Below are 20124 nucleotides of genomic sequence, written 5' to 3' on the forward strand. Positions count from 1 at the left end.
GAACACCTGGTAGTCGGGTAGTGGAGTAGTCGAGATTGGATTATGTTTCTTCCAAAAGCAAACCATGCAAGAGGACCAGACCGAGACCACCCCCTATAAAGGCGTCTTGTTGTGGTTGCTTTGTCCACGAGTCAGGTTACCATGTTCAAATCCTAAAAAAATCTCTCAAGGGGCAAAATCATAAGGCACCGGTATGAAACCAGCCTTAATGAAATGTTCAGCATCTGTGCTGATTGATGGAGCAGATTTTTGGTAGAGGGGCTGTGTCTGACATCGAGCTGATTATTAAAACAGTTCACACAATGATATGTGCTTGCCCTTTTCATGGTTCATTAACACAATAAGATGTCCTTCCACACGCAAGCCGCAGCTCATTAAGCCTTCCATTAAATCATGCAAGGTACGAGGAAATGATTGAAAAACAGGAATGTGCAGGTGGAGATAATGACGACGCACTGTGGTTAAAAAGCTTTGCTTAAAAAAACACAAACACCTGGAAGGGAAACAATAAAGAAAATGCAAGGTTTCTTTTATCTTACAATAAAAGTGTCATTATGTTTACTGTGGCAAATCAGAAAGCAATGCATTTCATTTCCCTCCATGCACGCTTGGAGTTGGAGCAGGCGTTCACAGACAATTGGTGTGTATTTCATCTGCTACATGAATCCAATCTGAGCTGCGACCATATGTTAATAAACAGCAGATATTAATCTGTATGCTTTCATCTGCCTGCTTTTACGGCTTACTAACTGTATGTGAAAGGGGTTCTATTTTTCTCATTCATAAACAGACACTGGCAAAACCTTAAATTTTTTCTGTGTACTTGAACAAGGACATACAAGGAGACACCAGGGTATTTGAAAAGTCGAAAAGTCTCATTTGTTATACGTGTGTTTTACAATATATGCTATTGCTGATTGATTACTGACTTGTTATATCCCCCTCAACTTATTGTTATTATCAATATTATCTATTGAAAATCATGAATATAGATCCAGACTGTCCAAGGTTCGTATGCTCCTCCTGTGGTTTGGTAGAAATCTCTATGAAGTATATATCTATTTGAATTCTGTGATATAAAATGTTTAAAATGTCAAACAAAGACAGAGTGCACAGCTTCACAGACAGTGTTTTTGCTGACGTTACCTCCCTAATTGTAGTTTGATCGAAACAACAGTTTTGATAAGAAGTGCTACAAGCCGGAGAAAGGTGCACGATTATCCATATATGAGTTAGATGAGCCCACAGCAAACGGGGGAGGTATTCACAATGAGTCACAAGAGACTGATTACATAAACTAATCCCACAGTGAAGCTAAAACCTCAAACAATCTGTGGCTGAGTAGGAGGCGGCAGGGTTAATATGTTGTTTGAGGTAGTTTAGTAATCTAGGTCAGTTTAGTAATCAAAGGTTTATCAATTGCTTCTGAGAACATGGGACACATAACACATCACATCTACAGTAACCATGGAGACATACATCCCAGGCCATTCATTGCTATGTGAAGAAGATTGAGCCTAAAATTGAAACAGAGATTCATTTCAGAGTATACAACTTGACTTTTGTTAATCTCTGTTTCCTGCTTATATTTAGTAGACATAGTTTAACGTACAAAAAGTGCAACTTTGGCCACTAGGGGTCCCACAATCATAACAAAACAAAAAAGTTGTTGTCTTGACCACCACTGTCAATAAGATTTCTACCTGACGCACACCTAATGTTGACAGATCAGGTAAAGTATTTCAATTTTAATCATGTTACGCAGCAAATGGCAAAGAATAGTCATGATCCAATACGCAAACTGGAATCAGTATGTTTTTCCTTGAACACATGTGTTTGTCCTGGAAGTTATAATAGAGACGAGTAATAAGGATTACGATGGAATTATAAGGCCAAAATGAAACGTCTTGTTACTTTGAAAAAATTGGGGCTTTCTCTGCATCATTTTTTTGGGATTATCTAAGGACACAAATAAACTAAATATATTTTCAACATAGGTTTACTGGTTTTGTTACATATTAAAGGGTTGAAGCCTTGAAGACTGAAACTTTACTGTTTGTGTTAAGATTTATCCTTTCTTACTGAGTGACCTCCAGCACTGTCTACCACAGAGACGACAGACCTTAGTGAAATAAGTCTTGGTTTGGAGTTTTCGAAGCTCTCCACCACTACTTAAGCAGCAAAACTTACAGAGAGCAGCCAGTGGTGTTATGAGAAATAGTGCATATGTTTGGCCAATAACTCCTGAACTATGAAGTCTAGAATGAAATGTTTACCCTCAGGTTTTTCAGCTCGAGCTGAATCCACCGGATATGGTGGATTTATTTCTGCCGCTGGAGTTTTGAGAATCCAGACTGTTTGACTATAGTATATAAAATGAAACTGACTCTTACAGACGGGTGACAAATTAAAGAAATGTAGTAAATGCAAATGATTCGACACAAGTGCACTGCATGGTACAATTAAGCAGGTAGTGGTAAAAAACTCTAATTAGTTGAAAATTGTACTTCACATTAATGTAATAACTCTAATTAATACACATCACCATTATAATAAATGTATCATTTTCAAATGGAAAGTCAGCTTTTTACCTGTACTAAAAAATGTAATTGAAATACTGTCTATGTGGCAGTAATATTCTAAAATTGCTGAATTCAGACTATATACTCATTATCGAATCATTTGCTCAGTAAGTTCTGGACCCTTCTAATGGCAGATGGTGTCTTTTCTCTGGTAATCTCCAAGAGCCACCTCATCTGTCTGCAATGACAGGAGCCATTTTACTAATGCACTCATGAATGCTTCGTGTTTCATACAGTGTCCTTGACGCTCACCTCGACTGTCCTCAGCTGCAGAGGTGCAGGGTGACGGTCTCCCCTCTACAGCATGAGGATTTTCTGTTTCCAAACATTTACATTTCATGCTTACAGCTGAACACCTACCAACCTTTGGGGCATACTATTTGTACTCAGATGCTACTGTACCTTGGATGCTGCTGCCTGTCTGAGGAATACAAAAGGTGTGCGTAGTCTGTGTGTGCATGATTTTGGTGCATACTTGTGGTTAATCCACCTGGCTCCAGGTTCCTGCAGCTGGACTCCAGGCTGTTATTTGGCCGTCTTCAGGTCCAATTATTCTCCCTCCATTTTCTTCAACCCAGTCACATTCTCCCACTCCAAATTGCTCTCCAGTGTGATTGCTGTAGGATCCTCTTGTCATTCAGCTTGATGGCTTGCATGTAGACGAGATGACTGGGTGCGCACCCCCCCCATTAACCTGTATCCAGTCATGGCAACGATCACACTGAATGCAGAAAAGCACTGAGGATAGCACATTCGATTGCATAGAGCAGCAAATGTTGGTCACTTGTCGACTTTGAAAGCAGTTTTTCGTGTTTTTCTCCACAATTCCATTGGGCCTCTTAGTGTGTTGTTGACCTTGCACACTGCATAATGTCCCTAGGATCCATGAGTGCTGCAAAGTTGTTCATTCAAACCACAGCTTAGGAATATGATGGAAATCAATAACATGGCAACAAGAATATTAGGGGAGAATTTATTTGTGGTGCTGTTGAAGTGTAATGTATTCAAGAGAGAGATCTCTCTGTTACTTCACCTAACCTCACCAATCAACTGACCAATGGAAAAAACAGTGGGTATAACACAATACAGGTCAACTGCGCCACAGCCTCCAAAATGATTCTACAGGTGAATCCTAAGAGTGTATGAAACTTGGTGCAGCTTGATTCAGTTTTATCTGACTGTAGGGCCTTGGAGCAGGTATGCACACAACTCAGGTCCATTCTATTTTCAAAAAGCCACAATATTAAAAACCAGTTATGTATCATAATGGTGTGACTGATACAGAAACTCTTGACACTGGCAAAACAATGACAAACTCCTGTGACTCATTTTGCTCCACCCAGTGGTGGAGAGTAATCATGTCCTCTGTGATTGCGCTGCGTTCAGGTTCATCTGTTTCATCTTGCAGTCACACAGTGACAGCTCTGTTCTCAGTAGCTGGTGCGTCGGGCCTCTGGCGTCGTTTCAGCTTGAAGACGTTGATGTCTGACAGGAGTTAGACACTAGTTAGATTATGCTATATGTCCTTGTTGGGATCTTTAATGATCAGCATTCTTTTCTGCCTTGTGTTGAGACACTGGGAGAAGGGAGCCTGTTGTTCGTAAATGGCTCATTTGTGCAGCCTGGCATTAATGCCTGACATGATTAGTTTCATCAACCAGTGGGTGTTGATTATTTCAGGAACCGTTTGCTACAATCCAAAGAACACTATTGTTGCTAAAAACACTGACACAGCACTGCCATTGACCTTTAACTGACAAAAAATATTCTTCCAATATTATTTCAAACAAATGTTTTATTTTTATGTAAAAATAATGAAAGTAAATTCTGCCTTTTTGAAATTCAAAACCTGACAATAATTAACTATAATCTACAGTGTAGTGAATTGAAGTGCCAATGTATGTAAAACAATTGCTCTGGTTATTTATTTAGCTAAAGCCAGCTATAACGTTTTTCAGGTGACTATAAAAACCACACTTTTTATAATAGTGCAGTGTTGCTGAGACATGCAAGTCTCTGATGAATTCCTTGGTTATTAATTAGTTCAGCAGGTTACTTTAATGGAGTAATAATCATCCACCCTGTGACGCCCACAGGTCAAAAGCATTTGCGTTACACAGCTGTAAATGTTTTGATCCCATTATCGCTGGCACAGGAGAGGGCAGAAGTCACAACAGGTGACCTAATTTGATCTCACACTGTAATGAGGATAAAGATCTTTCTAATAGGCACTGCCAAGTATAAAACTCCAACCGGCTCCCAGCTCAACAGCCATTACTGTGTGTGTCCAACACAGTGCATGTTACCCCCAGTCTCTCCTTTAGAGCTGGAACTTGTACAACCCCCGCAAACTATGACAGAAAACGAGTTTTGCTAAATGTGCGCTGATCCCTGTGCCCTGTATCTCTCCTGAACTCTGCTGGGCCCATTATCACTTGGCATTAGATAGTGGAGGAGTTCTACATGCACTGGCTACATTCACCACTCGTTTTCTGGCCTGCGCTGGAGAAGCTCAGATAACATCCAATACTCTCCTGCCGAGACACTATTAATTAATAAGACTCATGCTAAAGGAGCCTCTCTCCTTCCCCTCATTGTGCTTACCTGCTAGAAATCGATTTCTGTCTCTCGTGCTGCCACTGTGTCTGACAGATATCTTTCTACAGTAAAATGCTCACGGTGCAAGCAATCACAGTGTCTGCAGCGGAGCCATGCCCGGCCAGATAAGAGGCCTGGAGCTGCCTGTTGGGGCTGGAGTCATGAAATAAACCCTTTTTCACTGCTGGCACTGCGGACAGGTCGTGGAAAGCTAAGATTTAATTTTGGGCAAAGGCAAGTTGAGGAAAATATTTTCTTTTTCTTTACTATTTACATGCTGCAATCAGGCAGGAAACTTTGATCAGTTTGTGTAATTTTAAATCGGTGACACAGTCATTATCTCACTAGTCCAGAATGAAATATCTCTGAAACTGTAGTGGATTGTTATATTTTTTTGGACATTAATAGTCCCCAGCGGATGACTCATAATGACGCAGATAAATTAATTATTTATAGGCATCCAGTGAAATATCAAAAAATCTGTTGGATGGATTCACAATTCATTATATTCATGGTTCCCAGAGGATGAATCCTGATGACTTTGGTGAATCCTTGACTTGTTCTCTGGATCCTCAAGCAGGTTCACATGTGTGGTTTTGAGGGTACGTCTCACAAAATATTGGATGAATAACCAATGACTCTAGTCACTAAACTGAACTTTAAAGCTCCTGAAACATCAACATGATAGATTTGTCTGTGTAAAGGTGTTATTATTATATCATTATTAAGTACAGCTTCACGAAGCCCCTGGCAAGGCTGTAGAATTTTGTTTTGTTATTATCTCACAGCAGATTAATAAACCACCATAGCTAAAATGCCAAAACTGGATTTATTATATTCAAAGCTGAGCCCGACAAGGTTTTTATGTGATTAAACCAGGTGTATAATTGTCTCGTCAGGCTCAATCATAAAGTAGGTCTGCGGCAGTGAACCATCTCAACCTTGCTACTCGACAACCTTGAGTTTTGCCTTATTTACCAAAATGAAGCTCTGAATATCAAAGCAGAATTTTCTCTCGCCGCTGTAATTTAGGAGTGTAAAGGAGTATAAAAACCATTTTACACACAACACACAATAGAGGCTGAAAGAATGCGCTTCACAGACATGAGATACATTACAACTATTCTTAGTTATTCCAGTTATGTCTTTTATAATTTGTAATTATGATCCAGCAACACACGTCACTGCGATCTTAAAATAGTTCTGACATTGAGGTGTTAGATGTCATTATAGTTAAATCATCATTTAAATTCATTAAAGAAGAAAAGTCAGATGTGTGTGTTGTTGTTGTAGGTGTGTAAAGTAAAGTGCGTGGAAGCTCGTGGAGGTGCGCTCCGGTTTGTCTTCTTGGATTATTGAGTTTTCATCAGCCAATGTTACCTAATGAGCTGTGAGGAGCGTGTATGTGTTGAACGGAGTTGGAGTCAATGCTGTTCTGCTTCCAATATTTCTCTGCGTTTATACAAAGAACAGAACTGGTATTTTTACAGTGACTCTGTCAGGTGGCTCTGAAATCTGGAGGGCGATGCAATAAATTCTATCCTGGTGCAATTTCTAAACATCTGTGGAACAATACTGAAGGATGAGCTGCTCACATTGTTGCTTCTTGTCACATACATACCATTCTCTCTCAACAGTAATTCTGCTTAATGAGGATAATCCCTTAAATCAGACTCGTATTGTCAGTATTGAGCTGATAGCATTTTATTTCCTTATCATGCTGATCTATCATCAGTGTGTTCTGCTGATAAACATCAAAGACACAAAGGAGAGGGATTATAGATCGTTGCAGAGAAGAAACCACATTAAATTATACATGGTGTCTAAGCTCTGTATCTGGCATTGAGATGGTAATATCACTCAACTCAGTTTGCTTTAATAGATCACCATCCTTGCCATTAAATGGCAGCTGGAAATATATCAGAGTCCTGTACAATCTATGTAGTCTGAGGTTTATCTAGATTTACCACCTTGTAGCTGTATTTCAAAGTAAAGTTTCAGTTTAAATCCTTTAAAGTCTATCCAGACTCACAACATAAGACTGAAAAAAAATATTAATTATATTATCACATTTTTTCAACAAAAAAAAGTTCACGTCGCCTCGTAAAACGGGTACAGGAAGTTTATATTAATGTTGCATATATATATATATATATATATATATAAACATCATATTTGAGAGACAGGCAGTGACAGATAATTTTCATTGTCTTTATGCTGTGAACCACACATGGTGCACAGGGATAGTAGGTGAGACCCCGACTCTCTAGAAGAGCAGCTCAGCTCGCATTATTTAACATTCATATCTCCTTCTAAACCTGTGATTATATATTCACTTGTGAATCACTCCACTGTGATAGTTATGCTATTTTAGGTCATGCTCAGCTCATGTTTTCTGATGTGTTATTAGCACATTAGTCTCTATCTCACCTTCTGGGTCTGTAGTCCTGTTTAATATTGTATTTCTGTCTCTTCAGGTTCCTGTTTTGAAGTTTTGCATGCAGACTGGAATCAAACCCAACAATGTCCATTAATACTGCATCTCCACCACAGTGATTTAGCCTCATTGTACCAGTTGTTATCAGCTCTGCTGCTGCAGTGACATGTAATAATGTTTCAACTGTAATTTTAGCAACGAATAAAGCTTAATGAAATACATTTTCATCACCTACGGAGAAGAACGTGAATGTGTTGACTCTCAAGCTTTTGGCGAGAGCTCAGTACAGCTGAAGCTGATTTGCACAACTCGCTGTCTGATCTGAACAAGTGTGATGATCACAGTGTATCTTAGAAACAGCAAACACTCTCCGTACATCCAGAGCCAAGTACTGCAGCCAATCAGCCTGAGAGATATATCAGTGTGCTTTAATGTAACAGACCAAAATTAGCAGGTATATGTGGGGGGGTTTATACGTGGGTAAACCTGCGGAAAAAAAATTTGCACTTTCACCCTAGTGTTCTATCCATGCAAGAGCCAATAAAAACCTTTGTATAAACTGTAGTCATTTTACCTGGGAGTGAATGCTGACTGTATCCATTCCCATAGCAGACAACAGCCAGATATTTGTGGGGTTTTTGTGGAAAGGGGGCTTGAGTCTGAAGTTACACCATTGCTTAGCAGGCCGAGTATTGGGAGCTTACCTGTTGGCCGCTGCTCTTTAGAAATGAATTGGTGCAAACTGTTTATCCAACATCTTTAGATACTTTTTCTTAAAGAAAACTGTGACAAAAATTCTGACTTTCCATAAAATCATCAGTGCTGAGAGCGAGAGGCATGACTTCTGTGTTCAGTGACGGAAAGGTGGAGCAGCACAGCAGACAGAGGCTGTGAACAATGTGACAGACGACAGCTGCTTACAGACATGCACTGCAACCCTGAACTATTCCAGACGGCAACTGGACCCAAACGTCAGGATCAGTTGAAGCGGACATTAGGTGGACTTGATCCTGCACCCTCCCTGGTACAAAGTCAGTGTACTGTCTGTTTGAGCCGATGTGCAACAGATAAATCAGCTCAAACTAGACGGACTAGAATGTTTATATGATGCAACACAGTGTGCTGTGTTTCCATAGTCTTCAACTACGTCCTTGATTTTGCACATATAAGCACTCTGGCCACATACCAAGAATTTTGACTTGGTATTTCTTTGCTAAAAAATTTATCAAACAATGTGCCAGTGTGAAAGGATTTGCTTTTAGTGATGAACCAAAGGAGCATTATCACCTGAAGCTGCAGCTCCTCTCAGCTTTACAGAGCTTCATAATAAGTCTCAGCTCATCGTTCAGCTGTCAGGTAACAACTTCACTGTTTGATTCACTTGAATCGTGACTTTCAGCTGCAGCAAGAAGCTGTTTGTAAAGAAATAGCGTCTGCACAGCACCGAAACAGCAGACTGTTCTGTTGCTCCCCATGTGGTCGAAAAAAGACAAAACAAGAGAAAGAAAGGAAAAACCTATTGTTACAAGCTTTCAAATGAATTAAAATCGTTCTACATTGTAGAGCTGTCCACAGCCCATTGATTCACTTATTCTGAAGACACATATTAATGTCAGGTTTGATCTGACTTATTTATAGAAGTCAATATGTGATTGAATCACCCAAGACACATGTTAATGTCAGTGTTTATTGATCACTAACATTCTCTTATGATGATATAACACTGATCAACACTTAACCTGTCTAATGCATCATATGTTTACTCTAGTTGCAGTGATGGTGGAGAATGATTCAGTGAACAGTGGGATGATTGTTCATCTGTGAACTTGATTCACTCCTACAGGCTAAAAAGGCTGAAGAGGTGTTTTGGATTAAACCTCCTGTACAATAAGACACAACAATGTTTAAATTGTGCCAGCAGCATTGAAATGATCAATTAAGATTCCTATTAAATAGCAGCACTTTGCATCAGTGGGATTTGAGGATGTTTCTTTATTTCTGTTTGGAAATATAATTGATTAGTAGTTATAGCGAGTATATGCTGCAATTTCAAGCTGCTTCATATTGTGTAATACTTACTACTTCTAAAAGCACTAATGTAGGCCGTTTTTGGGCTTCTGCATCTCCAAATTTAACTAATTGCATTGAGGATGCACCAAAAAAAAAACCTTGCTAGCAATAAAAAGCAAAAACCTGCAGAATGCTGCAGGGGCTGGACATAGGTGTGGTTCAGGTGGGTGACACCACAGTGTTTGTGTGAGGGTCAGGCGTCAGGGGACAGGTGCTCGACAGAGGTCACAACAGACAGCGGGTCATAAATATGGGAGAAAGGCTGATCTGGCCTACGACAAAGGAGAGGGCGGCTCTACTGTAATAGGTGATAAATGTCAGCGTCTCCCTACAGCCTCAGATGAGTGATCGTTAAGCAGCTTCCTGAGCCTGAGCTGCTGAAGCCTCGAGACCGACTGACAAGCAGTAGAGGAAACATTTACACGGATAGAATGGCTTGTTTGGATGACACCCCCCCTTCCCCGCTGTCGCCATAGGCAATACGAGAGGGGTGATTAATCAGGTTGTTAGCATGTTTGATGGAGAATAGATGAGGGAGGAGAGAGGAGGAATGCACGCGCTGGGACGAGAGGAGGGTGTGAAAGGTAACAAAGGGAAGAGGGAAGCTCTGCCGCTGTAATTCATCGAGGGTTACTGATCCTCTGGGGAGCAATAATTTCAATAATTTATAAAGTAACGGGCCTTGATTGCAATAATGTCCCCATAGCAACTATTATCTTTAATGACTATTATTATGACCGTCATAAAATGGAGACTGGAGCAAGTCTTATTAAAATAAAGTATTATGCAACTGCACCTTTGCAGGCCGTCAATGGTGTAAAACTTTAATTTTAAATTCGGTAATTTTTGTAAAGACAGATGGGTGAAATGCAGAATTTAACACAGCTGCTGGAAATGTAAAACTGTTTATTAATAATAATTATTTTGATCTGATGTGCTCAGTGAACATTGATGACCTTCCTTGTATTCTCAAATGAGATATATGTTTTTGAAAACTGTATTTCGTGTGATTTATTTATTGTTTAACTTAGTTTATTGCATTTATATCATATTGACAGAACAGATGTTGGTTAATGACTTGGGTGAAGGCTCATTGTTTAATTGTTCAATCAATATACAAAAAAAAAACGAGACCTACTTTTGGAGACTCTTGAGACTTTCCTCTTAACATCACCACCACCCGAACCTCCACAACCGTCCTCATCATCACAGTCCCCGCTGTAACGTCCCTCCGCGTCTCCACTGCCTGTTTCAATCTGGTCCAGCGAGCCCAGTTTAGGAATGGACTTTCCCTGCAACAGCTGGTTAGGGGGAAAAAGAAACATCACTTGTTATTGTTTTATAAATGCAAATTGTTTAAAAGTACTTATATTTTGGGTCAGTGGTCCAAAAATCATTCACTTTTAATATTCACAGCAAGAAACAGTGAACAAAGTCCTCTAATGGGCTCTAGAGGACAAAATAGAATATAAAAACAGCAAAACTAATTGTACTGCAGATGGAATTCTGTCTTGTTTTTTCTGCCATCCTGACTTCTTAACACAACTTTTAAATAAAAGGCATTTAAAATAGTCTGTTTCTTTTTGTTTGATTAAAATGAAATAACAACTTTACAAGGCTGGTGGATTAATGTTTCCTAAAACAACTCCGAGCATCTACAATAACTTTTATCGCCACCACCTACAAGCGCCACTTTAATGAATCAACAGGGCGAGTGACATGACGTTCACCCTACTCGGCTGCGGTGACCTGCAGGTTGACTAAAGTTTCCGCTGTATCGCTGTGGAGGAGAATCTCAATCAAAGGCTTTGTGAACTCGACACCAGGGGAAATGCATACGCTAATTGGCTCATTTAAATTCACGGTACGTCACTGGAAACAAGAGAGAATGCTCTGTGTTGATCATAAAGGTAGTGTCTATGCTAATTAGTTGCTGTTGTGGTTCATTGCAGGGGAGCTGCAGTGTCAGGGCTGTGACTACGGCTGAGCTGGGACATATCTGCGCTGGTAATTAGCCTGTCTGGAGTCTGTGCTCCTCAGTGGTCACAGGTTGGAAGACAGAGAACATTAAGGATTTGGGTAATCTCAGCGCTCCCTCCATGTGTGTAATTGCCATGACTTTCTTTGCAATTACATCAGAAATCAGACCAAAACTTTAACACGTTATGTGGAATAATGAGTTTCTGGGGTGCATGCGATTAGCCTGGTCTAGGAGCTTAAATTAATTGATTCACTGAAGTCCAGGACGTGAAGGACTGGTCAGGGAAAGTACTCCAACTTCCAAGTCCATACACAGTCAGTCGCTTGTTGCATCACTTGGATATGACCCAACAACAACAACGTATTCTGACAATTGGGAAACAAACAGCAGTCTCTTATGAGACAGTGTTCTCTCCATCCATCCATCCATCCATCCATCCAACACCTACTTTGTTGCTCTCACCTTATTTCTTTCTTTTTTTTGATCATAATTACTAAAGATGGTCGAAACATAACTATTAACTCATATTTATTTTTATTCCATTTATTGTTGTCATATTTTTCTATATCTCCTTACATTCATAAGTATTGCATACTACTGATGACTTTTGACTTCCCTCTTCCCTGTCACATTGTACAATTCCCCACTGTGGGACTAATAAAGGATTATCTTATTGTTAGTTGTAATAACCTGCTTACAGAGGCGTCGGTATGTGGAGTTAAAAACAGACTACTCTGAACTCGTTTTCAAAGGAGACAATATCGTCCAGTAATTAATCTTCATATGGGAGACAGTGTGCAGCCTGAGCTTTAAGATCCACTTATAGAAGGAAGCGAAAGCTTCAGATGTGTATAAATGAGACACATGTATGTGTGAAAGAGGAAGAATTGCAGCTTCTAATCATACATGCAGAGATGAATCACATGACCTTAGGTCAAGCCACAATTCCCGACTTTGTTCTCTGGAAACTTTGATATATGAGGAGAATCATGGGAGAGTTGACCTGACCTCATTGATACACGGAAACATTTCTAAATCATTAATAATCGACCAAATGCATATTTTATATTCCCACTTCAACCCTACAAATTGGACATATACAATTTGTCATGCACACACTTTGAAGGAACAAGAACCAACTTTAAAATGATTAATCTGGTTATATTCCATATTTTTCTTACTATCAATAAAACCTAAAGAAGGCTAAAATTAAAACCAAGCATAAATAAATGCTACTAAAAAGCCAAAGCCTGATAATGCTCATTTCCCTGTGATGTTTAGCTCTGTTGTTGTTTTTGAAAATGGTTTGAAACCTTAAAAAAATACACAAATTAATTACAATGCTAATTGGGTTTTTTTTCCAAATGAGTTGGTACAACATAAGTTTAAGTCGAACAAACTGTATTGACATGTCACCAATTGAAGTAATATTCAGCTTTTTGGGTTCAGCTTTTAAGAAAAATAATGTGTATGGGATGGTTCGAGCATGAAATGGTCGGAAGTGCACCTAAAGCTGCAGCTACTGCAGGAGGACTCATGCTTCTGTACGCGCAGGTCCCATGCTACAAAAAAAGAATATCACCAGCTTTATATTTTAATATCCAAATTATCTATAAATGGACTAAATTGAAAGCAGCATATAAAATGAGTTAACAGTAATGAGGGGGTGAAAGAGAAATGTAAACAGCTCTCTGAATCGTGGAGTACAACACCCACAATTCATAATTTATCAAAATGTCTTTTATAAATTTAAAAGAAGACCCAAACATGTGTTTGGGTTTATGTGGTTGCCGATTGATGACGCAATTTGCATCAAACAGTGGTGAATAATTCATTGGGTCTTGCTAGCTAATGGTTTTTCACAGCAAACTCATTTGCCGCAAAGCCGAGGAAACATTTGTCATGTTTGACCAGGTCTGTCAGCAGACTGCTCAGCTCCTTTACTCCTCAGGACCGGGGTACGAACGGCTGCTGCTCTTTCTGACACACAATGATGTGAGCACCGAACGGTCTAACTGTGGTATTAGCCTCACTTCCTCGGATGACATGGGGGTTTTGTCTAACGCCGGCTGTGAGACAGGTGCTCTGACTCATTCAGTGCAGCTCCAGATGAGAAGCAGCTCCGAGCAGGCACCCCTGGGCACGCCTGTGGCTGTTACTGCAGCGTGTGGAGAGTTAGCACAGACCAAACAATACCAATTATTCTTTCCACAAACACAAATGTCCATATGCTAATAAACTGCTCGACTGCACACTTTGTAGGAATTTTCTGAACCCAAACTGTTTCCTGTTCTTTATTAGTAGTTGTATTCTAACACCCCCCCGGCCATGTTAATTTACTGCAGCTGCTGCTCATAATGCAAATTCAAACACCTTCCATTTCTGTCAGTTTAAACACATAAAAAACAACAGGAGCTAATTGTCGTAATCAAATGTTTCAATCAGTGACTTATCCGCTCTAATTGTGACGTTTCTTGAATTTCTTTAATTTCTATATTCAGTGGTGGTCGTCCCTCTGGCACTAACGCACCTTTGATTAGCCTCTCCTGAAATGTCTTTCATGAAACTGGCTGATTGGAAGAATTATTATAATTCAAGGGCTTTCACAGCAAAAGCATAAGGTTGACATTGTGCAGAAAAAGACAACTATTAGCAATGAGACTGTTAAGCACTGCACTGATTCACCACCGGACCGATACACTGATCTCCACAAAGTGCCTCCGGTGAGTCTTCCTTTGAGGAGAGGTTAAGGTGGCATCAATTTAACAGCAGGGGAAGGTCGAAAGAGTTTGTTTTGTGCATCTGTGAACTCCCAGAATTGACACTCCATCTCCATCACAGAGGACGAGGACGGCGAGGTAGGAAATTATTGTTGTGATTAAGCGTTTTTGTCTGGAACCAATGTCCGCCGACTTATCCAACCAAAAGCTTGCAGCCATTTAGAAACGGTTTACAAGGGAAGAAGATCCCAGTGCAGATCCACCTCTCGACTTAGTAATAAGAGAAGTAGTAAAGTAAATGCACCACATTGGTAGCTATGGCAACAACGACCCCAGTCAGTTAACATTTTATCAGCTGTACTCTGGAGTCACTGTTTGATCAAAGGCAGGAGACACAATCAGGAGGAAAGTGCTGAGAGTCTGCTGTTTGCCTTAAGCAATAATTAAGATAAAACAGCACTGGCTTCAGGAGGTGAGAGTTTAATGGAAATTAGGAAACTGGTCGAACAACGCAAACAACAGATATGTTTCTTTTGAACATAGCACGCTCGTTTAATACATGTTCTTTAGGTGATTTATCTTAAACTCACCCGTTAGATTAAAATGTATTAAGACGCATGGCACTGGGGAAGACAATTTTGATCTATTGGTTGGTCCAGGAAGATAAAATATCTGGACATGATTAATTTCCAATTAAATTGATCTAAATTTCAAAATAAATAGAAAACAGAGCCTTCAGGCTCAGCTGTGCTTTGTCTCCAGCACTCATCAGTGAACGTTAACAAGCTGAACTAAGATGACAAGTTTCCTGCTTTGATTTATTATTTGTGAAATCCCCCATTGCTCCATGTGAGTAGTATATCTTTTTGAATGGGACACATTTGTGGCCATGTGGATGGCTGTTTGTCGACACTGTGATGGACTGGCGGCCTGTACCCCGCCTCTCGCCCAATGTCAGCTACGATTAGCTCCACCCCCTCCTGCGAACCTCTAAGAAGAAGCGATATAGATCCCTGCCTTTGATAACCTGTGACCTCCCTACCCTCACTATTATCTTTATCACCTGACTCATCTTCAAGTTTCTAAACCCACCGCTGTACACTTAGCAAACTTTTTCATAACACCAGCTGCTTCCTGAGAAAATCACAACACAGGCTTTCGTTTGTGAGGCGTCTCGAAAGATTGGGCACGGGGGACCAAGGCTGTATCACACGGTATGGCTTGGCAGTTGTGGATGCATAGGACTGGAAACTGCGGCAAAACGTTATAAAGGCTGCATCAAAAATTTACTGGCAGAGCCCGACTGTGCCTCTATGATATCTTCATTACCCGCTGTACAAGGAAAGCCCAAAGCATCGGCAAGGACACCAGTCATCCAGCCCACACACTATTCTCACTGCTGCCATCTGGAAAATGCTACTGGAGCATTAAATCACGCACCACCCGTTTCAGAGACAGTTTCTTCCCACAGGTAGTCAGGATAATGAATTGTACACACACACACACACACACACACACACAGAAAGAAGTACATTCACATTCAACTTAAACATGCAATCTAGATAGTTCTATGTATAGTGCAGTGTATTAAAGTGTCACTGAATTGTAACAATTATTGCATTTTAAATTTCTTCTCCAAGGTTGAGAATGACACAGTGTGGTAAACGCATATTAACTCGTCTCTAAGGAAACAAATGCAGGTATTACAAGTCTGACTCAAAATATGTATTTGATTGACCTCATCATTTCAGTAATTCTAAAACAATGTCATGCATTGGACAAAATCTCATTGTACCATCGTCCAATGCTTGAATTTTTCACTCAGCCGTCAACTCCCATTTGTGACCTCAATCCACTCATGTATGTATTTTAGGTGCGGCTCTAGTAATGGAACACGCTGATGGCCATGTTACGACTGTATGAATCCTGCCTACACCACCATTTAGTCTATATTACCCACCACACACTGCAAGGAATTCAAAGTGATCGTCAGTGACAGGTAATAACATACAGTAAATTTACCGTTGATTAAAATTGCACATTATGTATAGGGCACATTTCCTAAAGAGGTGCAGGTTGTCATGTGGCAAAATGAATCACACCTTCTGAGCGATGAATCAAGCTGCGTGGATTTTTAAGCTCATTAGTATTCTCTTTGAACTTGTCCTACTATCTGTAAATAGAAGGAGGGGGAGAGATCTTACAATGATCATATTTGCCAGTCAGAGGAGGGAAGTGTCAGGATGTGAGCATGGTCCCACGACACACACTGTCATTTTCCATCGCCCTCACTGCAGCCGCAGCACTGACAGGGTGTTTATCCTACCCATAGTGCAGCAGCAGCAGCAGAGAGGCAGCAGGTCAGTGACTGAGAAGCTAACGTGGAAATTAGAATATCATGTAATTTAAAAAAAATAATAATATTATCATTGTGTGCTGATCCTCTGTCCTGCGACTCGAACAGTGGTGAATTTCAAGGCTATTGCAGGTGATGTGTATTTTTCGTATTACCGAGAAAAAACACGTGGACCAAACCTGACAATGACGTAATTCTACTCAAGCCTGATGAAGGCCTCCAGTCTATGCTACAGCCCTGCTTTGTTTTCCAAAACTATCAAACTGTGTCAATGAGCAACAATCAAACATATCTCTGTAAAGCTTAAGGTGTTAGGAATGGTTGTGGTGGGGAAAAAGAAAAACAACAGTGAAGATTTAAATGCACCGAAAAAGGTTTCAGCATATTCACTGAACAAACTCTAGTTATTGACATTAAGAAAAAATACTGATCGTGAACATGATCATGATCGTGGTCATTTTGATGTATATTATATTTCTTCTGAGACAGTTGTATTTAGGCAAAGATGAATTAATGTACTTTGCACTCTCCAAGTGCCTTTCTTGTTTTGATATAATTTGTATGGGCATTACATTTCCCCTGAAAGAATTTATGACCAATGACACAAACAGGATTATCCTGCTGTTGCTTTAAGTGGATTTTATTCATGGCTATGCACAGAAGATCATTTAAGACAAGGTTTTTTTTCTCCAGAATAGCAGTAGGTGGAATTATTTAATTGAATGCACCTAAATCATGGGGATGAAGATGATAAAATGATTGTAGATTGAAAAAAAATTATTATTACATTGTAGGTTTTGATGTTCATCTCCAATTAAGACTAACTTGCAGGGTCCTCATAGATCTGACTTCACAGATTCCTCATTGGATGCCAAGACGAATAAACTCAATTTATAAGAATCTGCCGTGAGTGAAATGACTTGAGAAAAAACGGATGATGGTTATAACCAGGGTTGCCTTTGCTCCTGAACTGGATTTCTATTACAGTCAAATGTTATGATGTGCTATGCACATTTAGGAGCACAACAAAATGTGAATACATTATCAGTGTTAATCCTTTGGTCTAAGAGGAGAGAGAGTATGAATAATTCACAAGCAAAACTGCTGGTCAACCAGCACATCAATGACTGGTAAATAATTCAGGCTGCAGACTGGATGAGGAGCTGCTTGCCCCTGATTTTGATTGAGAGACACAGGGACAGGACCTACTTATAGATTCTTGATGGGTTTTACCACATCAAGAGGAGAGGACAGGCAAGGAGGAAAGGAGCCAACAAATAATTCATAGGAAAGGGCCGCTGATGAGCAAGATGATGAAATCTAGTGTTTGTACACTCAGATTGCATTATGAATTTGTCAATAGCTGCATTGCTGTTTTGTGTTTTCCAGCCGTCTCTGCTGCTGAATAGTAATGATACATTTCCATTTGTTCCTGAGAAAACAGGGAGTGTTTTTTTTCCCCCCACTACAGTTAGTCAAGGTCAAATAAATGGAAATGGCAGAGAACGCTTCTGATATGTAGATGAAAAACATATAAATCATCTTTTGCATGGACACACTTTTGTGGCGTCTTTAAAGGTGATAGCGTTTAATTTTCAGCCATATTCCGGGGCACAGCCATTCAAATAGGCAACTTGCCATTCATGCACACACGCAATTGTGCTTTAAGGTATCATCTTATTAATAAGCTGCACCAATACTATGGTGATATATGGACGTAATATACTGTGTAGGGGACACCCAGATGTGCACACAGTCACTCATGTGTACAGTAGAATAAGTGTGTGCACTGGTATATGTAATTGATGTTTTTGCTGGTAGTAAACTGAGCTGCCATTAACCCCCCACACCGACACACACATACACACATGTGACACACAAGGTGTTAAATGAGATTTCACCTTCCTCAATACAAATAATTTCTCTGAAGTAACAATATTGCTTACTTTAGACTTTAGATTTTAAAAAAGCACACATTTTAGATACCACGTTGATTAACTAGCTTTCTTAAACACGTTCCTGCTTCAGAAAGTCTGGACTCAACAGCGTTAGTAATATGAAATCAAATCATGTGGTGTCAGAGCAATTGAATAAATCAGTTCCAGACTGTAAAAAATTACATGAAGGCCACCTTGAGTTGGAACAACATTTTGAAAAGGTGGCGAAAATTTTGGTGCACAAGTGGCTGACGACATAACAAATGAATGTGAAAAATTTACAAGCAACTTTTGATATTAGCTTTTAATGTGAACTTGTCAAGTGTTACACTTGTCACTTGCAAACTGGATGTACATCTCTCACACGCAGCTGACACCAGACTTTTTAGCTACTATTTATAAAATTAACATGCACATTTTGAATTATTTATATGCCTGTCACAGCTCAGCCTTTTTCTTTGCTCTTTGATATTATGCAAATACTAAAAAGAGGTGTCATGGTGTTGTTTAAACTTGTATAAATACAACATTTTGTTTACAGCATCCATGTTTCTCCAAATTCTGACTTCAAAGCACCTGAACACATCAAAGTCAGAACATCGACTTCACAACTCGGGAAATAGGACCTTTCGCGGAGCACGTGAATTTCTTTTACAGTTTACAGCCGTCTTATGAACAGATACCAGCTCTATCTCACCATGTATGAATCCACACAACCACCAAGAGACACTACCCCTTGATTTTTGCTGAGCTGAGCTCTGCATTAAAACAGAAACAGTTAGTGTTGGTGGAAATGTGTTGGTTAAATTACCAGTGAGGGAATTAAATATGATCCAGGGGGTCCAGCTTGATTAACCGATTAATGATTAAAGGGTTATCAGACACCCAAACACAGCAGAGCAGTTTTATAAACTCAGAGACAGGATTTGACATCTCTGGAAAGGTAAAGATATTTTATTTTTCACTAGATCAATTATGGGATAAACAGAAATAAAGCATTCCTGTGAAAAAGCATCTGCCAGAAATGTGTGAATGTATGTTGCAATAAAGCTTTAGCTCAATATGGTCTGAATTTGGCCGTAGTCTACTTGAATAATCTAGTAATCTCTGCATCAACCAATCACGATTACACCAATCCATTTTCTTTCACTTATTCATGCAGGTCTGAATCACGGAGGCAGCCACCTAAGCAGCGTGATTTCCCCAGCCACACTTTCCAGCTCCTCCTGAGGGCGTTCCCTACCCAGGTGGGATATGTAGTCCCTCTAGCAAAATCTGGGTCTACCTCTGGGTCTCCTCACAGCTGAGCGTGCCCAGTAAACCCCCAAAGGAAGGCGCCCACAGTAGGCATCCTGATAAGATGCCCGAACCGTCTCAACTGGCCCAAATCGACGTGAAGGTGCAGCGGTTTTACCCCCAGCTCCCTGCGCATGTCTAATCAGC

At 39.9% G+C, this 20124-nt stretch overlaps 1 protein-coding gene across 2 annotated transcripts in view; it reads right to left on the bottom strand.

Annotated features, from left to right (window-relative positions):
• Positions 1-20124, bottom strand: part of gpc5a (glypican 5a) — a 116888-nt gene that overhangs the window by 35570 nt on the left and 61194 nt on the right. The window contains exons 8-9 of one of the 2 annotated variants that reach the window (XM_069525242.1): positions 10826-10988; positions 3730-4067 (exon numbers count right to left, since the gene is read on the bottom strand). In XM_069525242.1, the coding sequence (XP_069381343.1) occupies positions 3991-4067; positions 10826-10988 (240 nt within the window). In that variant the 3' untranslated portion in view covers positions 3730-3990. Of the gene's footprint in view, positions 1-3729; positions 4068-10825; positions 10989-20124 lie in introns of those variants that run through there. The other variant, XM_069525236.1, reaches the window with a different exon arrangement.

The sequence above is a fragment of the Paralichthys olivaceus genome, chromosome 1 (genome assembly GCF_024713975.1).
Source record: "Paralichthys olivaceus isolate ysfri-2021 chromosome 1, ASM2471397v2, whole genome shotgun sequence".
Taxonomy (NCBI): Eukaryota; Metazoa; Chordata; class Actinopteri; order Pleuronectiformes; family Paralichthyidae; genus Paralichthys; species Paralichthys olivaceus.